General features: G+C 38.0%; 1 protein-coding gene across 8 annotated transcripts in view; it reads right to left on the minus strand.

The window, feature by feature from the left end:
* The window catches only part of ETV1 (ETS variant transcription factor 1), a 66,940-nt gene that overhangs the window by 10,908 nt on the left and 37,174 nt on the right, over positions 1 to 18,858 (minus strand). For 7 of the 8 annotated variants that reach the window (XM_026798581.2, XM_074536794.1, XM_074536799.1 and 4 more), the window contains 3 exons: positions 15,939 to 16,186; positions 3,899 to 3,967; positions 1,473 to 1,541 (listed from right to left, as the gene is read on the minus strand). In XM_026798581.2, the coding sequence (XP_026654382.1) occupies positions 1,473 to 1,541; positions 3,899 to 3,967; positions 15,939 to 16,186 (386 nt within the window). The remainder of the gene's footprint in view (positions 1 to 1,472; positions 1,542 to 3,898; positions 3,968 to 15,938; positions 16,187 to 18,858) is intronic. The other variant, XM_074536801.1, reaches the window with a different exon arrangement.

Here is an 18,858-nt window from a genome sequence, read left to right on the forward strand (position 1 = left end):
CTGTATAATGCCAAATTAACCAAAAGGTTTTTTAAGGAAGACAGACAAATGCTACTGTTAATGAGTCTTTACTCCTTGTAGTACAGGGTCTGATCCCATTCCCATAAATGTACATATAAATCTGACACTGGTGCTCAGATCAGATCCACAATCATTTTTGGGGAACAAAAAAATACCTGACACAATGTGCTTTTAAAAAATGTTAAAAACATCCAAACAAGCTCACATTACAAAGCCACAGTATAAAGCAGACTTTCAATAAAACACGCTGTGACTGTGTCAATGCAGTGACAACGCAATACTGAATTGAGCAGCCTTCAGTTAGGTCTAATATTGTTTAAAACTCTTTTATCTATTTCTTACCAACATAAAAATATAGGTGATACTCTGAAGAATGCGCAATTCTCTGGGTTACTTTCATTTCAGAGTCTCCAGATTTTCAGCAAATACAACAAATGCTGCTAAACACGCAATATTTTGTAATCCATAAGTGAGTCTCAGGACAAAACAAACAAAATAAAGTAGGAGAAAAACACCAATTCTACAGCCCTACTTTTAGCTTGGTCAAAGATTTGTTCGCAAGTTTATCAGGAAATATCTAATCTTTCCTGCTGAAATAAATAAAGCCAGACATACACACACTAATGCAAAAGCTATACTAACAACACTACACTAGCCTGCGTCTACCAACATAATGCCATTCTAGCAAATTTAAGTAATTGGTCTCTAAATTACTTCCCAAAGTTGCAGACTAACAGTCACTGGCAAGAAATACGGTGTCCATCTACTTTGCTTCTAATGAAATAAATCTGAAATCAACTCAGTTACACCAGGAAACTGATTTTACGTCAGACTAACTGAGGATAATTTGGACCATTCATTTTAATTGACCGCAGAATTCCTCTTAAAAAAATCTGCTGTAATTGGTAGTGTTGTGAACAGGGCATTGATTTGTTATCAATCCCACTGAAAAATAAACTACTAGTACATTCAACCTAGTGCAAATACATTGACATAAACACAAAAAATGCCCTATATAGTCACTTCTCACTATTCATCACTTTGTAGACAGTAAAACAAGAGGCTTAATCCTCAGTAAAACCAAAGCTGCTGCTTTCTCCGCTGTTTTGTTAATTATAAGTACAGCTTTCATTACATCTAAAATAACAAGTAATATGTGATCATCAGTGCAATGGAAATCGTCTTATGACTTCTCAATGGTACAAAACTGGTCTCCTTTGCCACAAGTCTGGATGCAGCATCTTTCGCTGGCAAAAGTCAAATGACATCCTCTTGAAGAGGAGACTTTGGTTTCAAGACACAAAGGTCAGCTTTGGTTGGGTGCACCACAAATGGTGTGTTAAGGAATCCTAAATTGGAACGTTACTGGGCTTTTTTGATCAGCAACAGAGAAAAGTCCCTCATCTCTTTTTCATCTCCCTACACAGGAAAAAGAGATGTGTCATACATACCGTCAAACTTCTCTGGAACAACGCAAGTGTCATCATAAAACTGCCTAGGTCCCTTTTCATACATGCAGCCTGTAAGTTGAAAAGAGAGAGGTGTTTATATAAAAGATGCATGGAGAAAAAAAGAGATCACAGGCTTAATGCCAGAGGGAACACTAAGTTATACAGGAATCAGATTAATATCCCACATCCGTTAGACACCGCCCAATCCCAACATTTTGGCCTAAGTACAAGGGTGTTTAATTAACATATGCATTCCCAAAAGACTGTTAATCTCCACCTGCTAAAATGAAAAAGCACCCATATTTCTCTATGATTTATTACAAAATGTTTGCTCATTTCCTGTTTGAACTAGCACGGCTTTGACATTTAACCATTAGTTCCTGCAGATCTTCTCCCTGCAAGACTAAGAAGTACCACTCAGCATTTCCTCCTCACACCCACACAGGTAGGTCACCCTCACACACTGCTCTTGATGTTCCTTCCAATTAAGATAATTTTGTAAAATTTTATTTTGTCATTAAAAGACACTGTCTACAACGCAGCAGCCTTCCTAGCACACCATTCTGTACACATTCCTGCTATTTCCTATTATGCCCATGTTTTGCCAAACCAGAACTGTATTGCATATGAATATCAGCTTCACCAGTGCTACTGAGTGAGACAAAACATCTCTCCTGCCGCCCTCTGACCCTCCTTCTGACTGCCTAAGCATTGCAGAAGGCTTTTTGCCTTAAGGTTACAGTGCTTGGTTGGGCTGGTTTCCCACTGTGAAGCTGAGGAAGAGGCCCACCTCAAAATCCTTTTTTCCAATATATTGTTTCCCTGTTCCACAGGCCTGATCTACATTCATGTATTAAAAAAACATTTTGTTTAATGTGCCCAGATAACCAAACAATTCAAACTGCTTTGTGACTGCCCTGTCCTGCCTGTTATTTACTGCTCTATCTTTGTGCCATAAAGTTATCTATTAACTTTGTTCTATATCTTTACTGAAAATATTGAATAGCAACACTCCTGATATCAATTCCTACAGAACTATAATCCATTCAGAGATGATTGCCTGCTGACAGCCTCTTTTAGATCTGTCAGTTGGCCAGGTCTTAATGTATTTAATGTGTACTTTATTGATATTGCTTTGTGCTAACTTCTTAATCAGAATGTAATGCAGAGGCAAATTGAATGCCATAAAAAGTCAAGCTATACGATACAAGCATCTTTATCAATCAAATTTTTATTTTCAGTAAAGAACAGAATCAGATTTGACATGACCTTTATTCTGTAAAATTATATTCATTGATTTCCAAATACAGAAAACAAATATTAAGCTAACATCACTGCTTTTTTACGTCATTCATGAAAATTCTGCCACCTCCAACTCCTTACAAGACCATAACATGGATAACATGGGTTTTCCCCTATCTGTGCTATGATTAAAACTACAACTCTTTTGCCCTTATCCCTGCAGTTTGTTTATGTTTTTCCTGATGTCTCTCACCTCCCTTATCAAACTTCTATACTACATATAACTTCATATAGCAAGACTTAGAAATTTCCATCTCCTGCTTTACCTTCCTTTTTAAACGCTATCTCTTTTTTTTCTGTCTTTATTTCAACCCAGAAGCAGATGGGATTTTAGCCAGATGTGTTATCTTTTTGCTTCTATCTTTACCCTAGCAAATGAAGTCTTCCTGGAAGACTTTGATTCATACGTCTATCTGGATTCTCATCAATCTCAAAACCAGATTCCTCATGTTTCTGAAATTTGCCCACTGGAAGAAAAATAAACCCTAAACAAACAAGTAGAAAATAATATATTGCAAAGACAGATAAACTAAAACAGGACAGTGGAGGCTATAACCTCTCTTTCACAGTCATCTTAGTTCTATTGGACTTCTAATTTCTAGTACATATAAAGTTCTGTTACTCAGAATTCTTAATTTTGACAATTATGTAAGCTCTGTCCTACTGAAATAATTGGGAATTCTGGTACATCTCAATTTGGGCATAAAGTGCATCAAAACATTGCAAAAGTAATAACAAAAGAAAAAACCCAAAATCTTCACTGAAAATGGATTACTTAACACAGTTAACTGAGCCTGCCATGCTAACAGCCTGGAAAATATCACTTGAGCAGAATGGGTGTAACAGACAAATTTTTAAGTGTGTCTTCCTTTTAACTGCTAGAGGCCTTGACAAGCAGAAGGAGTTAGTTCATAATATAATTGCTTCTATGCTGATCAACCCATGGCACTAAAAGAAACTACAAAAAATTCAGTGCATCAGAAACTCTAAACTGAAAAGGGAAAGAAGGATGATGCAAGTCTTCCCAGAACCAGAACTAAACCAGTGAGCCCAGATACCCCCAGGCTTTTAATTTTGTTTTTACATTTCTCTCATAGAAAAGTGATGCATAATAGAAAACTTAACTTCTGTCCTGTTTGGGTGAGCCAGGAAGCCTTCTTGCCTCATGTAAATGGAATGGCAGCTAGGCACTTCTGAAAGGAGAAGATGACAATGCAAGTCAAAAGACTGTCAGGAATTAAAAGTGTGCAGGTTATCAATGGGACAAGCTGCAAGCACAACAGCAACAGAGAAGGATGCAGCTCATAGTGAGAGGGAACCTGTCAACACACAACATTTCACAGCAGCCCCCACCACGCATGGCCAAGGAGAAAGCCATGAAGTGATGCTCACAGATCCCACCTACCACAGGCACCTGAACTCCAAAACTCTTGTAATCAACTCTGCTAAAAGCTGACTGCCGTGGCAATTGCACTTTGGACCATTCACCAAAAAACCCGCACTAGTGACCAAGAATGTTTTAAATCCTGTGCTTGTATATCTATCTTCGTATCTAATTCAACCCAAAGTTTTTAATCAATTGTGATGAAAAGACTGCCAGACACACTTATAAACACTACATTTACACAAGGAATGTCAAAGTGAATTTAGAGTAGGATAATGCTTTTTTAGACTCTGGCTAAGGACTTGAAGGGTTAATGAAATTTTCTGCAGTTGCTAAGCATTTTATCTAGAAATTTAGGTCTATCTATCACTCTCCACTTCTATGTGTTTAAAACAAAAATGACACCTTAAAAAAATACTATGCATATTCTAAATAATACTGATATTTATTTGCTATTCTCCACCTCTACTCAAATCTGCAGGAAGAATGAGAAAAGCCAAATAGAACTAATGAAAAACATGTTCTTTAAATGTCTTTCTTTTTCTTCCCCTTGTCTTGCACTGTCCCCAAGTAGTCACATCCTGTGCACAGGGACTTGCAAACAGAAACACACCGTAAATGTTTGCCCTTCTAGACCATGTTTAACCTACTTCTTGGATATCAAAAGTCTTGCTCAACAAAGTCTATTTGATCTTGCGATGAACTCCTACCCTAAGCTATGCAATCTGTTACCAGTAACTTGTAACTCTTTAAGAGATGCAAACAGAGGTCGAAAGAGCAGACATTATTTTTCCAACACCGCCTACAGACTCTTTCAGACTGTGATTCCAAATTTCACTGTTCACTGACTAGTGATGAGTATCAAAGATTTGGCAGGATAAGAAAATGAGGTTTTACACTGACTTCACAAACAAGTGAAACACAGGGCAGTAATAATAATAAGTTTCCTCTAACAGTCCATGGTCCCTCTTGCACATCTGTGCCAAACTCTTCATTACCTCCTCTCTCAATTAAACACTGGGTGCCTGCCTCCTCAGGCCTAGAGAATCTCTAATGTCTCAGGCAGCTATTCTGAGCAGCCACAGGAATCAGTGACTCAGTGATCACCCCAGTCAAGTATAGCTCTGCAGGCTAGAAGTCAAGGCTACAAGCAGTGCTTCACCTGCAAGGAATCATTCATGTTAGCAAGTAGATTGAATTCTAAGGAGAATGGAAAAATCTACGTAAAAAAGAGGAAGCTGTAGAACTGAAACAGATGCTATTTTCTATTTTAGGTAAAGCTTCTCTACTATTGGCAGCAAAGCCCTTTTTGACTCATGAACTCCGCTCCTGCAAAGTGATACAGCAGAGTATACTGAATAAAGAATTATGCATGCATCCACAAAGTTGTCTTCTTAGCCAAGTTGGGGTTTCATCTCCCATGCTCCTAAGTCAATTATAATTAACATCTGGAGTCTCTTTAAGGCAAGCATTGTTTGTACCAACATTACTTAATTTTCTGGTTAGCTTGTGCTTAAACAGTCCACAGAGGACCAAAAAAATACAGCAACGAAGAGTTTATTTCTCGTAAAGTAACTAGAGTCTTGTTATCCTAAAGTGCTATCAGTTAATTTATGACTATCAGAGTGGGTCAGACTCTAATCAAATTGTAGAAACATTTCCAAAGTGATTATTCAATCAAATGACTAACATGGTTAATTAGGAGCCATAAACATTGCTCTGAAGTTCACCAAAGTAATGACTTGCCCAGAAAAATTACTGCTAATTAAATTGCCTGCTGCTTTCATTTCTACCTTATCTAATAAAAAGTCCAACCAATGAAATTTAGTATTGCAGTTTTAAATTGTACTAAATGCTTGACTAAGACCCAGAAGTATTTTTACATGTTAAGCGGAGCTACTTCAAAAGAAAACATTTTAGCGCAGAAATTACAGAGCAATTATATGTTTCCTTCTTCTTAAACCATTGTTTCAAGACAACAAATAAGACAGAAGCAGCCATGAAATACTTCCAGGGCAAGATCCAAGAGATGACTGATTTATCATCTTTTTACAAGTTTTGGTCTTTGAAGAAAAAAATGTGCCTGGATTTAGACACACAACAAGCTTATTTCATACTGTTAATGAAGCAATTCACATCGTAAGGTTACATCGGCTCAAGAACAGCAGGGCCCCTTAAAAGAAAATAAAAAACAACAAAACAAAATATCTAAAAATACGGAAATGTAAAAAAATTGCTTATCTTTTATTATTCTTTTGGAATACTTAGGGATGATTCTTAATTTCTCTTCTTATTACAGGAACATAGCAATCATCTTAAAACAATGAATATGGTTTTATATCCTAGACCATGAAACCATTCTTTTCACAATAGGTGCTGTTTTAAAAAGTACACATAATCTAGACACTGCAAAAGTGCTTTCTCATCCAGGACTGTCACAGAGAAAAATAATGGAAATAAGCTCTGCTATGCCTCCTTCAAAATACATCCAAGCAGAAAAAGCCCAAACAGACTTTCTCAGGACAAGAAAAATCTGCTATTGAACTTGGCAGGCACAGATTCTAAGTCTCATTATCAAGTAAGACACTTGAGTGGTCCCTTGGTAAGGTAGTTCATATTAATTATCATGTCAGAATTTAAGGGGCTAGGTTGTCTCAGCCCTGTATAACTCAGAGCAGATAAAGAATCCTTAAATCCTCTTTTCTGATTGTTATTCAGAGTTAAGGATGAGATTTTGTTCCCACAATCCCACCCTGTACAGAAAATAACAGAATTTCAGCCTGTGTCCCCAGCCAGAACAGACACAGGGAAGATGGAGCAAAGGGATGAAATGACAGGACTGTATTCTATGGGAGGAAGTGACTGACTGTCTTCTTCTGAATGAAGCAGAGCAAAGCAGGAACTGGAAACCTGAACAAGGATTTATTCTTCAGCTGTTCCTGTCTCTGGCTTTACACAGCCTCCCTAACTGAAGGGCAGGTTGTTATGTTACACTCTCTTTATTTAATTCTTTCTGAATTACTTTTCAGTTTGCTTTATCGACATCAGCTGAAGGTCTGGAGGCGCAGGGCACACCCCATGCACTGGTGACAAGGCACAGTGCCATGCAGAGGCATTGTACGTGTGCACGTGCAGAGGGACAGGAGATGGAGCCTCGGAAGGCACAGACCACCTGAAACAGGGTGGGAGAAGAAGGGAACTGCCTGCCTGGCCTCACCCTCCCTGTGGCAGCTCAGGTGAAAACTGTGCTGCACTGGCAGGCAGCTGCCTTAGTCAGGGAGCCTGTTAACAGGTCACTCAAATACACCAAATACTCAACTCACAGTAAAACATGTCTACTTCCCTAAAGATTTAAAACAAAGTGATAATAAGACTGCAACCTTCTTACTGTTTTCCTGTCCACTTTTCCACTTATACTTTATTACCAAGTAAGTCATATTAGAAGCAGATTCCATAAGGAACTGTTTCAAAAGGACCTGGTCCCCAAAACTTCGAAGGGGCTTCACTGGAAACCCTGCAATTTCACTTATATCATGTCCTTCTAAATTGTCCTTTTGGTCTGAAAATTAATTATGTGAATTTTGGCCCCTATTTCATTAATTCAGAGTTTGTGTGTCTATACAGATAGACTTAAATGTGCCACTTTGCCTTCCCATAGACAAGAAATGCTGCACATGCAGACTCTCTCCCATTGTACTACTGGGTACAGAAGGACATGCACAAGTCCCTTGGGTAGCTGGGACAAACCTGGAGTCACTGCCATGTGCCAGCCTGACCCTGTGAACACACCAGCCATCCCTCCGGCGCCTTTCAGGATTCCCCTGCACAGTACAAGCGCTTCTCTGCTACATGAGCAGGTGGTTGGTGTACTGGGAGAGAATTTTACCAAGTGCGGAGACAAAAGTAGCCTTTTAAAAATAAAATGCTCAAACTAGAACACATCATACTTTTGGCATTAAACTTAAAACATCACAATATCACTGCAAATAACTTTTCTGTTCATGGATTTCCAAGAGCACTGACAAACTGTTTACAAAGAAGCACTTCATCCACCTCTGAAACACATTCCGCCTCCTGGTGGAAAGCAGCTGTTTGCAACATCACTGAGAAGTTCTGACGAGCTCAAGGGTGAAGATAATAGTGAAAACACCAGAAAAAAGGACCTTTTTAGGTAAGAACGGCAGTTCTTCAAACAAGATCACAACAAATCGCTCAGGTAGCACCAGGAGTCACTAAGAAAAATGCATGATTTGTGTTTTGCAGGGAGAAGTAAAAAATTATTCTTTTGGATTTTTAAACCTACAGAACACATTTAGATTCAAACTCATACCTCTCCAAAAGGAGATATTCAGGTAAAAATACTGGAACTAATTACAAGAATTGCTTGAGCAATTGACCCACCCCTTAAATGTTGGTGGACCGAGTTTTAGTTCAACCACCTTTAAAAGCTTTATCCCCTCACAAGCTATGTAATGAATAGAGTCCTACAAACTGGTAAAGTCCTGGCAATACAAAAGTCAGCATTATTTTTTTCAGTAGCAGATTCAGCATGAAAAAATGTAGGTGTGCTGAAATTACATGGGTGAAAACAAATAAAATAATCTCTAAAAATCAATTTTAAAATTAGGCAATCTTTTCCCCAGTCATGATGCAATTTAGAAACATTCAGAATGGAGGGTTTTATGCATTTTCTCAGTCACCAGCCTTTGTGCCAGCAATCTAGGAAAAAACCCCAAACTTACAGGAATGTGCACTCATAGATAAACATACACTTCCTTCTAAAAATAGCTGATTAAAATTGTTAAAGTTTAATTTCTTACACCTCATTTTACAAAAACTTGTCAGGGAATTAGGTTTGGCCTCACCGGCTCATGTCTAAGTGGAAATATTACACAGATACAGAAAAAACCTTAATCAAACATCTTCCTTTCCACAACTTTGGTTTTTAGATCTATGACAACATCCAATGCATTTTGTGAGACCAGATGTCAACAGCCTGTCTAGGCGATGTGTAACTTTTTGTATAGCAGAACAGGAAAACAAAGGCTCATACATTCAGCTCTGAATTGAAATTCCACATGGAGCTGATCTTTTGAGCATACTTTAAAATCATGTATTTGCTTTTATTAACCTCAGTAACTGTAAAATGTGTCTTAAACATTGCTCTCCTTTGAATTCAACAAAAGACAGCAGTATTTTCTCTCTCCCTCGCTCCTTTTGTTGGTAATCTTGCTGCAAAAATGTCTGTGTTGCTTTTTCTCCCCCGCCCCATTCCCTGCCTGTAAAATCGAAGTTGGACAAACACTGCACGGCTGAAGTGATATATTTGAATGGAATTCAGACCAACCAGTTCCTGTTTATGTTTCTGATTTGAGAATGTAGCCTTCTCATTCACTATACATTAGAAACACACCAAGGCCATAAATGGTGTCAGGTTGCAGGCAGGCAGGGCCAAGCAGCATTAATCATTACTTTAAGGCAACTGGCAAAAGCAGCAGCTGAGGGAACACTACACCCTTCAGCTCTGCATAAATGGACATTCCAGGGTTTGGCGTGTGTGGGTTGGCTTTTTTTTTTTTTCCCCTTCAGCATCCATTTTATGAATGAAACTTCAGGCTGCACAGAGTCCATTCATATAAAAGCTAAGCTCACAGGGCTCAGTCTCTTGGGATCAATTGGTCTTGAGCAAGGCTGATGTGATTGGTTTAAGGCAGGCTTCAGCCTTCCATTACTGATTTAAAATGCAGCCTGTGTCCATTTGACCTGCCTTAATGCACAAAGAGTAAATCCAGACTGCGCTCTCAATCCTCAAATCAAATCATTAGCCAGTGCCACTTACTGTAACTGTAGATTTAGAGGATATTTATCCATTTCTTTGAAAAACAGGGACTGCAGGACAATTTTTCAGATCGTATTGTCTGCCTTGAAAACAAAAATACATATACGGTCTCCTGCCTATATACTCACATTAACTTGGTATTCAGGCTTTCCTTTGTTCACAAAGGTAACATTGCAAAATGAAATAATTTCTAACTACAGATTAATTTCAGGCAGAAATAGTGAATAGAGGAAATCAGCTAGACTGACAGAAAGTGAAAAGTTAAATTTGTGCCTTTCACAGCAAACTTCTGAAGTCCAGGTTTCCCAATTTTCCCTGTCAGATGCTGTCATTTTCTGCCGCCACACAGTCCGACAGCAGATTTGTCTTTTAAAAGCAAGCACAAAGTCCAGTGCAGCTTAACTATTGAACAAAATTCATACTCATTCACTGAAGCAACACAGCAAAGACAAGTTCCCAAAACACAAAGATGAAATATTTTAAACCACAGGGAAAACTGCAAAACCAAAATTGAGGTGAGGAGAGTTCTTAAACTTCCTAACTCAAGAGCAAACCCTGTCCCTTCTCCCCTCCTGCCCTTCTGCCATCTGGATTTTCATTGAGAACAATTGTACTTTTGTGTATAAGAATTTCTTTAAGGCCATAAGGAGATGCAGTTCTGAGATGTGTGTACTAAGCACCATACCCAGGAAAAGGAAGGAGTCAGTTTTGTTTCACAAAGCATTTTATAAAAATGTGCTCAAAACAGCCTGATTCAAAAAAAGGGGGGGAAAAAAAAAGAAAAAAGGAAACTTGGAGAGAGAGCTGGAAGACTTTTGAAGCAAGATACAAAATCTTGAGTCACACTGACAGAGCACACACACAATCCATCTACAGTGATTTAGAGGTGGTGCATTAGTACCAATAAATTGCTTTCCATAAGATGTAGTTATGAGCAAGGGAATGCAACCAATCAAAGAGAAAATTCAGGTTTATGATCAAGAAATATTTCTTAACTGTGAAGTCTATTTGTCTGTGAAATAATCTCCCAGGGGGAAAAATAGAAGTAATAATACTTAGCAGTCACACAGAACTTTGTATTTTCAGAGCACAGTACAAAAATTAGCGAATATAATCAAAAACAGCAATGGAAGCACCATGACTTGTGCCACTTTAAATGCTGCACTGGTCAATGCATTTAATGCAGCACTGGAGAATATCCTGGAAAAAGCAAACCAGCACTGCCTCCAATTGACTTTTTCTCTTCACACTAGCATCTCCAAATATCTAAATTTTTTCTTGAGAAATACAATAGAATAACCAACTTTTTAAAAAAATAAATTGGGGGGGAGGAAGGAATCAAGCTGCAAATAAATAGAAATATTTTTTCCCCTTGAAATTTCAATTCAGCACTTTCTCTTATGCTATTCTGCAAAATCTCAAATTTAAGAATACGTTGGCTGACACCTAGGGAAGAATGTGCTACTAGGGGTCTTTTTCCACCTTAATACCCACTGATTTGCTTTCCATAAAACACCTCCCCAGGAATTTGAGAGGATTCTTGCATTTTAATCTGTTTCCAATTATTAGGAAAATACATTTATAACATGGATGGCAGAATGCTACCAATATCCTATTCCTGTAAGAGCAAATTTAGGAGGTTAGTAAATGTCAAAATTAACAACTTCCTGCACAAACTTTATATGAATCCTTTGCTGCAAATATGATACAGCCTTTTGCTCCATCACTTTTGTCTTGAGAGCACAGGTGAAAACTCTTTGTGGGAAGGAGAGCCATGCTGCAAACAGCTTAGCAGGATAAGCCCCTGCTTCATTTGTTACAGGGGATGGATATTGTCTATGTACTGAAGTTTTCAAGAAAAGAGAAGATAATACAGCGGAATGGTCAACTTTAGGCCCCAGTAAAGCCATTCCAGCTCCAGCAAGGTTTTTCAGAGTAGCCACATTGCTTCTGACAGATTTTTGGTATTATGTATTTTTGTATTGCTTATACTGAGACCCTTATCTGATGTTCCCATAATTCTTCATCTAGAAACACAAAGAAAGTCCCTAGGAGCTAAGATTTGAACATATGTAGTACATAATGTTATTTTAAAAATCACCCAGTTCTAACTGGGTATCCAAAACAAACAGGTTTATGTATCTGATTTGTCTCTCTGCCTCCGTTCATTTCTTTTAACAGAGGGGCAGTTGCCCATCCATTCTCACTTGCCAACACAAGGTATTTGCTTGTGAGGCTTCAGGAATTAAAGGGATGAGCAAGTCAGAAAGAAAGACATGGAGGCAAATAATTCTGTCTGGAGAGTTCATTCTTTAAGCGATGTGACTAGTGTCTCGGAAGGGACAGGGACAGAATCCAAATTTTCTAAGGTCTGTTCAAGCGTATTAATTGTAAGGCTACCCGGAAATGAAACTGTGAGAACAGCCCTGCTAACGCCTGTAACACGATCAGGAAGTACGGAATCTATCTAAATTTCAACAGAAAAATTCCTGGCAATCAGTAAGTAGTATATGCAAGCAACAGTTCCTCCTCTATTCATCTTCATTACCACTGTGTGACAAATTCAGTTTTCAAAGACATGGCTATAAAAAATTCTCAACCAAAATAACTATTTCAATTTTGCAAAAAACTATTTTCAATTGGGCAAAACCAAATATTGGGCAATTGGGCAAAACCAAATATACAATTTAATAATTTAAGATGTCACTTTAAAAATTGATTTTTAGTATTAATTGATACACACACAGCAGGAGTCATACCTTACTATATTTGCAAATACACAACATCATGTAAGAAGGGTTAAGCCTGTGAAGGTCCTGCTCAAAAACAAAGCACAGAAGAGACAAGCTATATCAAGTTTGGCCTTTTTGTTTAAGTACCTGAATACATTACTGAATTCTAGCAGTGCTAACTGTACAGGAAAACCCACTATTAGGCCTTGTAAACAAAGGTCTTAGGAAACCTTTTGGAATACATTCATTAATTATGCAAAATCTCAAAGCTCTGTATGTCCCTGGCTGCACTTCTGTGACTAAAGTTGCTAGATTTACCATCAAGTACTAAATACATCTGACTGTCAGACACGGGAAAAAAAAATCCATGACAGAAAATGTCTGATTGAACTTATATGATGCACTGTGACTTCTAGAAGCGTGGATAGATAAGGAAGAGCCTCTACTCTGTTGACATTTTTCTTTTTCCATTATCTCAAACATCTCCATTATCTCTATTCTGCAGTAGAAATTGCATACCTGCAATTACAATTACAACTAATTGATCTGCCATTTCCCATGTCATAATTAATGTCATGTTTTAATAGAGTTGTAATCATTCTATAATAATGCTTTTCATTCATCAGCTTCCCACAAAGTATAAAAGAATAGTGCACAAAAGCAATGAACTTTTACGAGTCCCTTTCAAAAATATCCCAAAAGGAACATCTCAGTGCATTACAATGAACTTTTTAAATGTGTTTCTATATTCTTATCTGAGCTGCAATAAAATACAATGAAAAAAAGGACTTTTTACTCTGGCATTCCTCCTTCCCTGAACATCCATAGGTGAAAAATGAAATCAATGATTCAGCGACAAATACATTATGTTTCCTAAGGGGTTATTTAATGTACTCTTAGCAAGGATGGAAAATTATGGTTTCTGGAGAACAGATGGTAACAAGACAAAATATCAACAGACCACAGTTGTTGACTGCAATTTATGGAGTGTACAGATGTGTCAACTTAAATGCAGTGATTCTGAGGCCAATAAAAGTACTTCCTGATACCAACAGATTAATTTTTCATGACCACTGGTTACACAGCTATTACATTTTTAAAAACTAATAATTCATCTACAAAAGAAGCAACAATTTTGCCTGAAGATAATTATTATAAAGTGGAATGTTGTTCTTGCTGGCACAAAATAAATAGACATGACAGGACTGGATACAAGTTTCTACATCTTCATTTCAGAATAAAATTTCCTGCTTTCTTCCATACAGAATATTCCAAAGAAAGATGAATGTTAGCAGCCAGTCCAGATTTAAAGTAACAGTATGCAATAAGGAGGTCCCACTTCTGAGCCAAATAAGATGCATATTTACAAATGGGCCTTTTTTTGACCTTTAATTTAGCAAGATGAATAACAGTGCTTGTGAAGGTTGCAAGGGACTGGCAGTGCCTGAAGCTGTAGTCCCCCATTTATTATCCACTGCCACATGAACTACACAGTCTCTCCCATATGCTCTAGGACCAGAGATACATAACTCCACAAAGCCACAGATCTCAGAACCCTCATCAATGAATGGGTTGAGTTCTGGATCTGATCCTTGTAATTCCATTTCACTTTCATCTTGTCTTATATTTCAGCTTGGAGAAATATTTCACCCCTGGTCCCCTCCATGTTAAGGGCGAACTCGAATTTTCCTAAGGATTGATTTTTTTGCTTGTTAAGAATAAGAAAGGAAAACTTCCCAAATTTCCCCACTCTAACATTGAGATCAACTCTACAACAAGCACTTTACATGAATGAAACCACAAAATACCCCACCAGATAGTCAGTGTTAAGTTAGCTACAAAAAGAAAATAAAAAAAAAACTGTTTTACACTATATCAAATTGCAAGATAGTCTTTCATGAGCTGAAATTTCAAAGGACACTTCAACTCAGCTGTCATACAGCCTTTGGAAAATAAACTGCAAAAGCATCTAGCCAGAGACTGAACCAGAAGGAAAGCCCTGGGAGTACAGCAGCATCAATAAGAAGGGGGAGTCAGACCGAAGTCAGACAGAGCCATCCGTTCCCCCTGCCCAAGTCATCATGGATGTGTATGAAACCAATGTACTCTCCTCCAGAAGCACAGCTGGGACACACTGAAATCCCTCCCTTTCAACAGTGGAGCATGCACAAAGCAGGACTGAGGCAGACACTGAAGAGGAGCTGCAGAAATCACTTACGCTAAAACTGAACAACATTTTGATTGCATTATCTTGGCTCCATACCAATCAACTGTTTAACCCCACCTAGAGCATTCCTCATATTTTAATCTCAGCTTCTTTTCATACCACCTTTCCAGCTTTCTTCTTTATAGCTTCCTTTACCTTGTTACTTGGTGCTCATTACTAAATTTCTTTTTTGACTTCTTAATTTTCTCATTCTTTTCCCAATTATAATATAAATATTATGTTGAAATTTTGTCAAACATTTACGGTATTATTCCCTTGATTTTTCTATCCTTCCTATTGCTTATCTTTTCTATTTTGATCAGAACCTATTGAGAGTAGATTCTGCCACCACCTCCTCTGTTTTGTACTGCCTGTAGAGCAATAAGGTTCCATTCCAGTTGCCCTATAAGCACAATCATAATAAACATTATTAATAGCAACAGTGTATTCTCTACATCAGCAACCTGGCATCTCAGATTATGTATCTCCACAAAACACAGCAGTATGCACAAACTGAGGAGCTGACACCAATTTGGCCGATTCTTCTCCCTCATCGGTTTTATAGCTGTATAAACCCCACTTCAGTGGAGTTACTCCTGATTTAAAGTAATGCAAGCAAGAGGAGAAAGAGTTCTCTATTTCTGGCACACAAATGGAAGAACTCATAAAATGGAGCTCACAAATTCAGAGGTCAAAGATGAGATAGTACAGAACAAGTTCCCTCTTAACAAAGCAAATTTGCACCCATTACTTTCTTCCTCGACTTCTTTAATGTTTCTGGACAGAGATTTCTAGAAAATGAAGCCTTTTAAAGAGCAAGAAATGGTGGCACAAGTCACACTGTATTATGTAGCAATCTTAGTACTTTTTAAGCTGTCTCACACATAATTTGTGAGATGTGTCAAAAGAGCAAGTTTCAATTCATACAATCAAGACATCAATAGCACTGGCTTGGAGTGAAATATTGTTTTGCTATGCAGAACTAAAGGAGAATCTCACCTACCTGAATCATATGCAAAATCCCTAGGTTCCTGTTTAATCATCAGAGGAGGGGGGAAATTTTGACTGGCTGCACTGCCAACCATAGCGTTGTGTTCATAAACTGGATCGTGGTACTCCTGCTTAAAACCTTGAGGCGGGAAAGGGATGTTTGGTTCAGACATCTGGCGCTGATATATTGGACGTCCTTCCCTTGGCATTGCAGGCAAAGGTGGGAAAGAATTGCAAGGTTCAGAGAGCTGGCGGCGAAATCTAGAACACAAATTAGAGAGGTCATGTAAAGGACTCCAGCTACGTTCCATTTCCCAAAGATCTTCACAAGTCGTTATTAGTGGCTGTATCACTTTCTCAATAACCAACATTTTGCTTATGACCATGCCAAGTGCTCCCATCAGGGTCACTGTCACTGTAAAACAGCAGCAAGCAAAGAAACAAAAATCCCACCTATTAATACCAGCTCTAAGACCTGTCGCGACCACATCCTCTTTGCTTTCAATATCTTCCCTCAACAGAAGAGGGAAACAGGAAATGCATCAGTTTGAAAACAGTAGAAAGACTGACATTCTACCATAGTGACATGAAGGAGGCGTAGTTTGAGTTCTCTGCTCTTTCACAAATGTTAGCAACATCTTGCTCCTACTCTAATATACTCTTACCCATCTTACTGTTACACAGAAATCATTCTGACCACAATAAACACATTTTTTATAGAGTATTGTCTGCTCTAACATTTGGAAACATTCCAGAGTAAAAGTCCACTGTTCTGGGGTGGTGTCGTGAGAGATCGATTCACAAGGATGGCAATGCACTCCAGCTGTAACAGGAAGGGAATGTCAGCACCCTCGTAAAAGGAGAGGGTGCAAATTTTTGCTACGACAATTAATTACCCTCCAGCTTTAACTTTTCCCCTTGGTTATTTCTACATGAAAGTTGTAATCTGTACAAGCCACACTGCCATTTGGTATTCCCAAATGCTCTTCAGTAGGCAAAAAAGAGAGAATTTCAAATTATCTTGTTTTACATGAAATGCTACTCTCAAGAGCCTATGCTTGTTTTCTCTTCCATAAAACCTATCTAACTGAACTAAAAGGCCTGAATGTAATTACTTGGACATCTGCAGGTTCAGAATCATACAGAAGAATACCAGGATGCTTTTTTCCCACTGGACCCTGATGAACTGCATGATGTCTTCAAGTTATCTCCTGCAGATTACCACAGTAGTAATCACCACAGCAGTAATATTGTGTCCACACTAACCAACAGCAAAGGCAATGCTCTTGCAGCAAACTGTTTACTAGTCCTGTTATCACTTAATACAAAAAAAACACTTAAAAAATACCCCCAAAAACTTGTGCCTTTCTTTGTAAGCTTCTTACTGTCACACAAAAGAAAAATGGAGACCTAATCATTCCTGAGCTTCCTATACTTCGGGTCTGAACCAGCTTTGATTTATGCAAACAAAAGACTTTCTTTTGGAGAAAACTGTGTGAGTGAAGTACAATGCAGGAGTTTGATTCCATGAGCAATAAAACCCTTGACTATCAACTCATAGGTAGTACATATTTCTACAACAATTTAACCTCTATTACCATCTGTCATAATACTGCTGTAACTTATTCTGACAAATATTTACTATCACAGCGTAATTATAAATACTGTGGAAACTAGAGAGATAGAAACTATTACCATGCAGTAGTGGAGACAAAATGAATTTTTCCAATGCTGCTGTAAATACTATAATTTTTGCGGTAGAAAGAGTACTGTGCTCTAACATTGGGGTTTGCAATTCCACCTTCACCTGCAGAAAATAAACTTAGAAACTCAAATGTATTATGAAACAGTTAGGCTGACTGGCACTGCATTCATTTCCTTTTTTTCCTTTTTTCATTAGCCAAAAAAAGAAGCAGAAATTATCATTAAGAACTGTCAAGGAGTGAATCAGAAAATTGCAACTTGAAGATAAAATAAGAAACAGGCTCACTCACAAAGCCTCAAAGGAAGTTAATAATACTTGTTGTACTGGAAGCTTTGTATGGAATCAAGCCATTTGTTTATACAAGTGGATTTGTTTCCTGTTGGTACTTGTTAGGACCACTTATCGTTCACATACTCATGCCCTGTATGAAGATGCATGGGCTGTATGTACTAGATATTAATGCTATCCTGTGCCACCAATGCATGTTCCAAAAACACTGTGCCTTGAGTTACAGATGCATATATGAACTCACATAGGCAGGTCATTTGTTTAAATGACATTTTCTGAATACAGTCATTGTAGTAGTATCTCACCTTGTAAATCACAAAGATTTGAATTTCACAAAAATATGAAGTACATGTTTGCTTCATACACAAGATTCAAAATAAATAAGAAAATGGGGGAAAAATATCTCCCACTACAATTCCACCTTTCTTTAAAAACGGAGAAAAATGAGATGATTTTTTCCTTCCTTGAGTCAGCTATTTTGGACTTTACTAGAACACATGATGTTCTATAATAGAAGGGAAGCATTAGTGCAAAATGCCCAAAAGAACATGGATATCAGAGATGGGGAGGGAGCAGAAATTATGTAAAGAGCCTACAAAGCTTGAACAGAGCAAGGGTTGTGGGTACAGAAACTATACTAGGATGTATGCAAATGTCTGTAAATACTGAAGTTAGGGTTGACATACAGGTTCAGTGCTCTCTTTACAAGTAGCTTTATAACAATTTTTTTTTTTTTCATCAGAAAAATCTTACTACTGTTCTCTGCACATCAGCCATTTATTCAGCTGATTTCGGTCTCCTGGCAGCTTGACTTTGGTGTATGTACAGGAACACATTTATCCACCCTCCTGTAATCTAAACCACTGCCTGCCTTCACTGGGGGCCTTTGTGGCTAGACCACGGTCCACAGCTGGGGAGGAGATGGGGACTATGACAGGTG

The sequence above is a fragment of the Zonotrichia albicollis genome, chromosome 1, assembly GCF_047830755.1.
Source record: "Zonotrichia albicollis isolate bZonAlb1 chromosome 1, bZonAlb1.hap1, whole genome shotgun sequence".
Taxonomy (NCBI): Eukaryota; Metazoa; Chordata; class Aves; order Passeriformes; family Passerellidae; genus Zonotrichia; species Zonotrichia albicollis.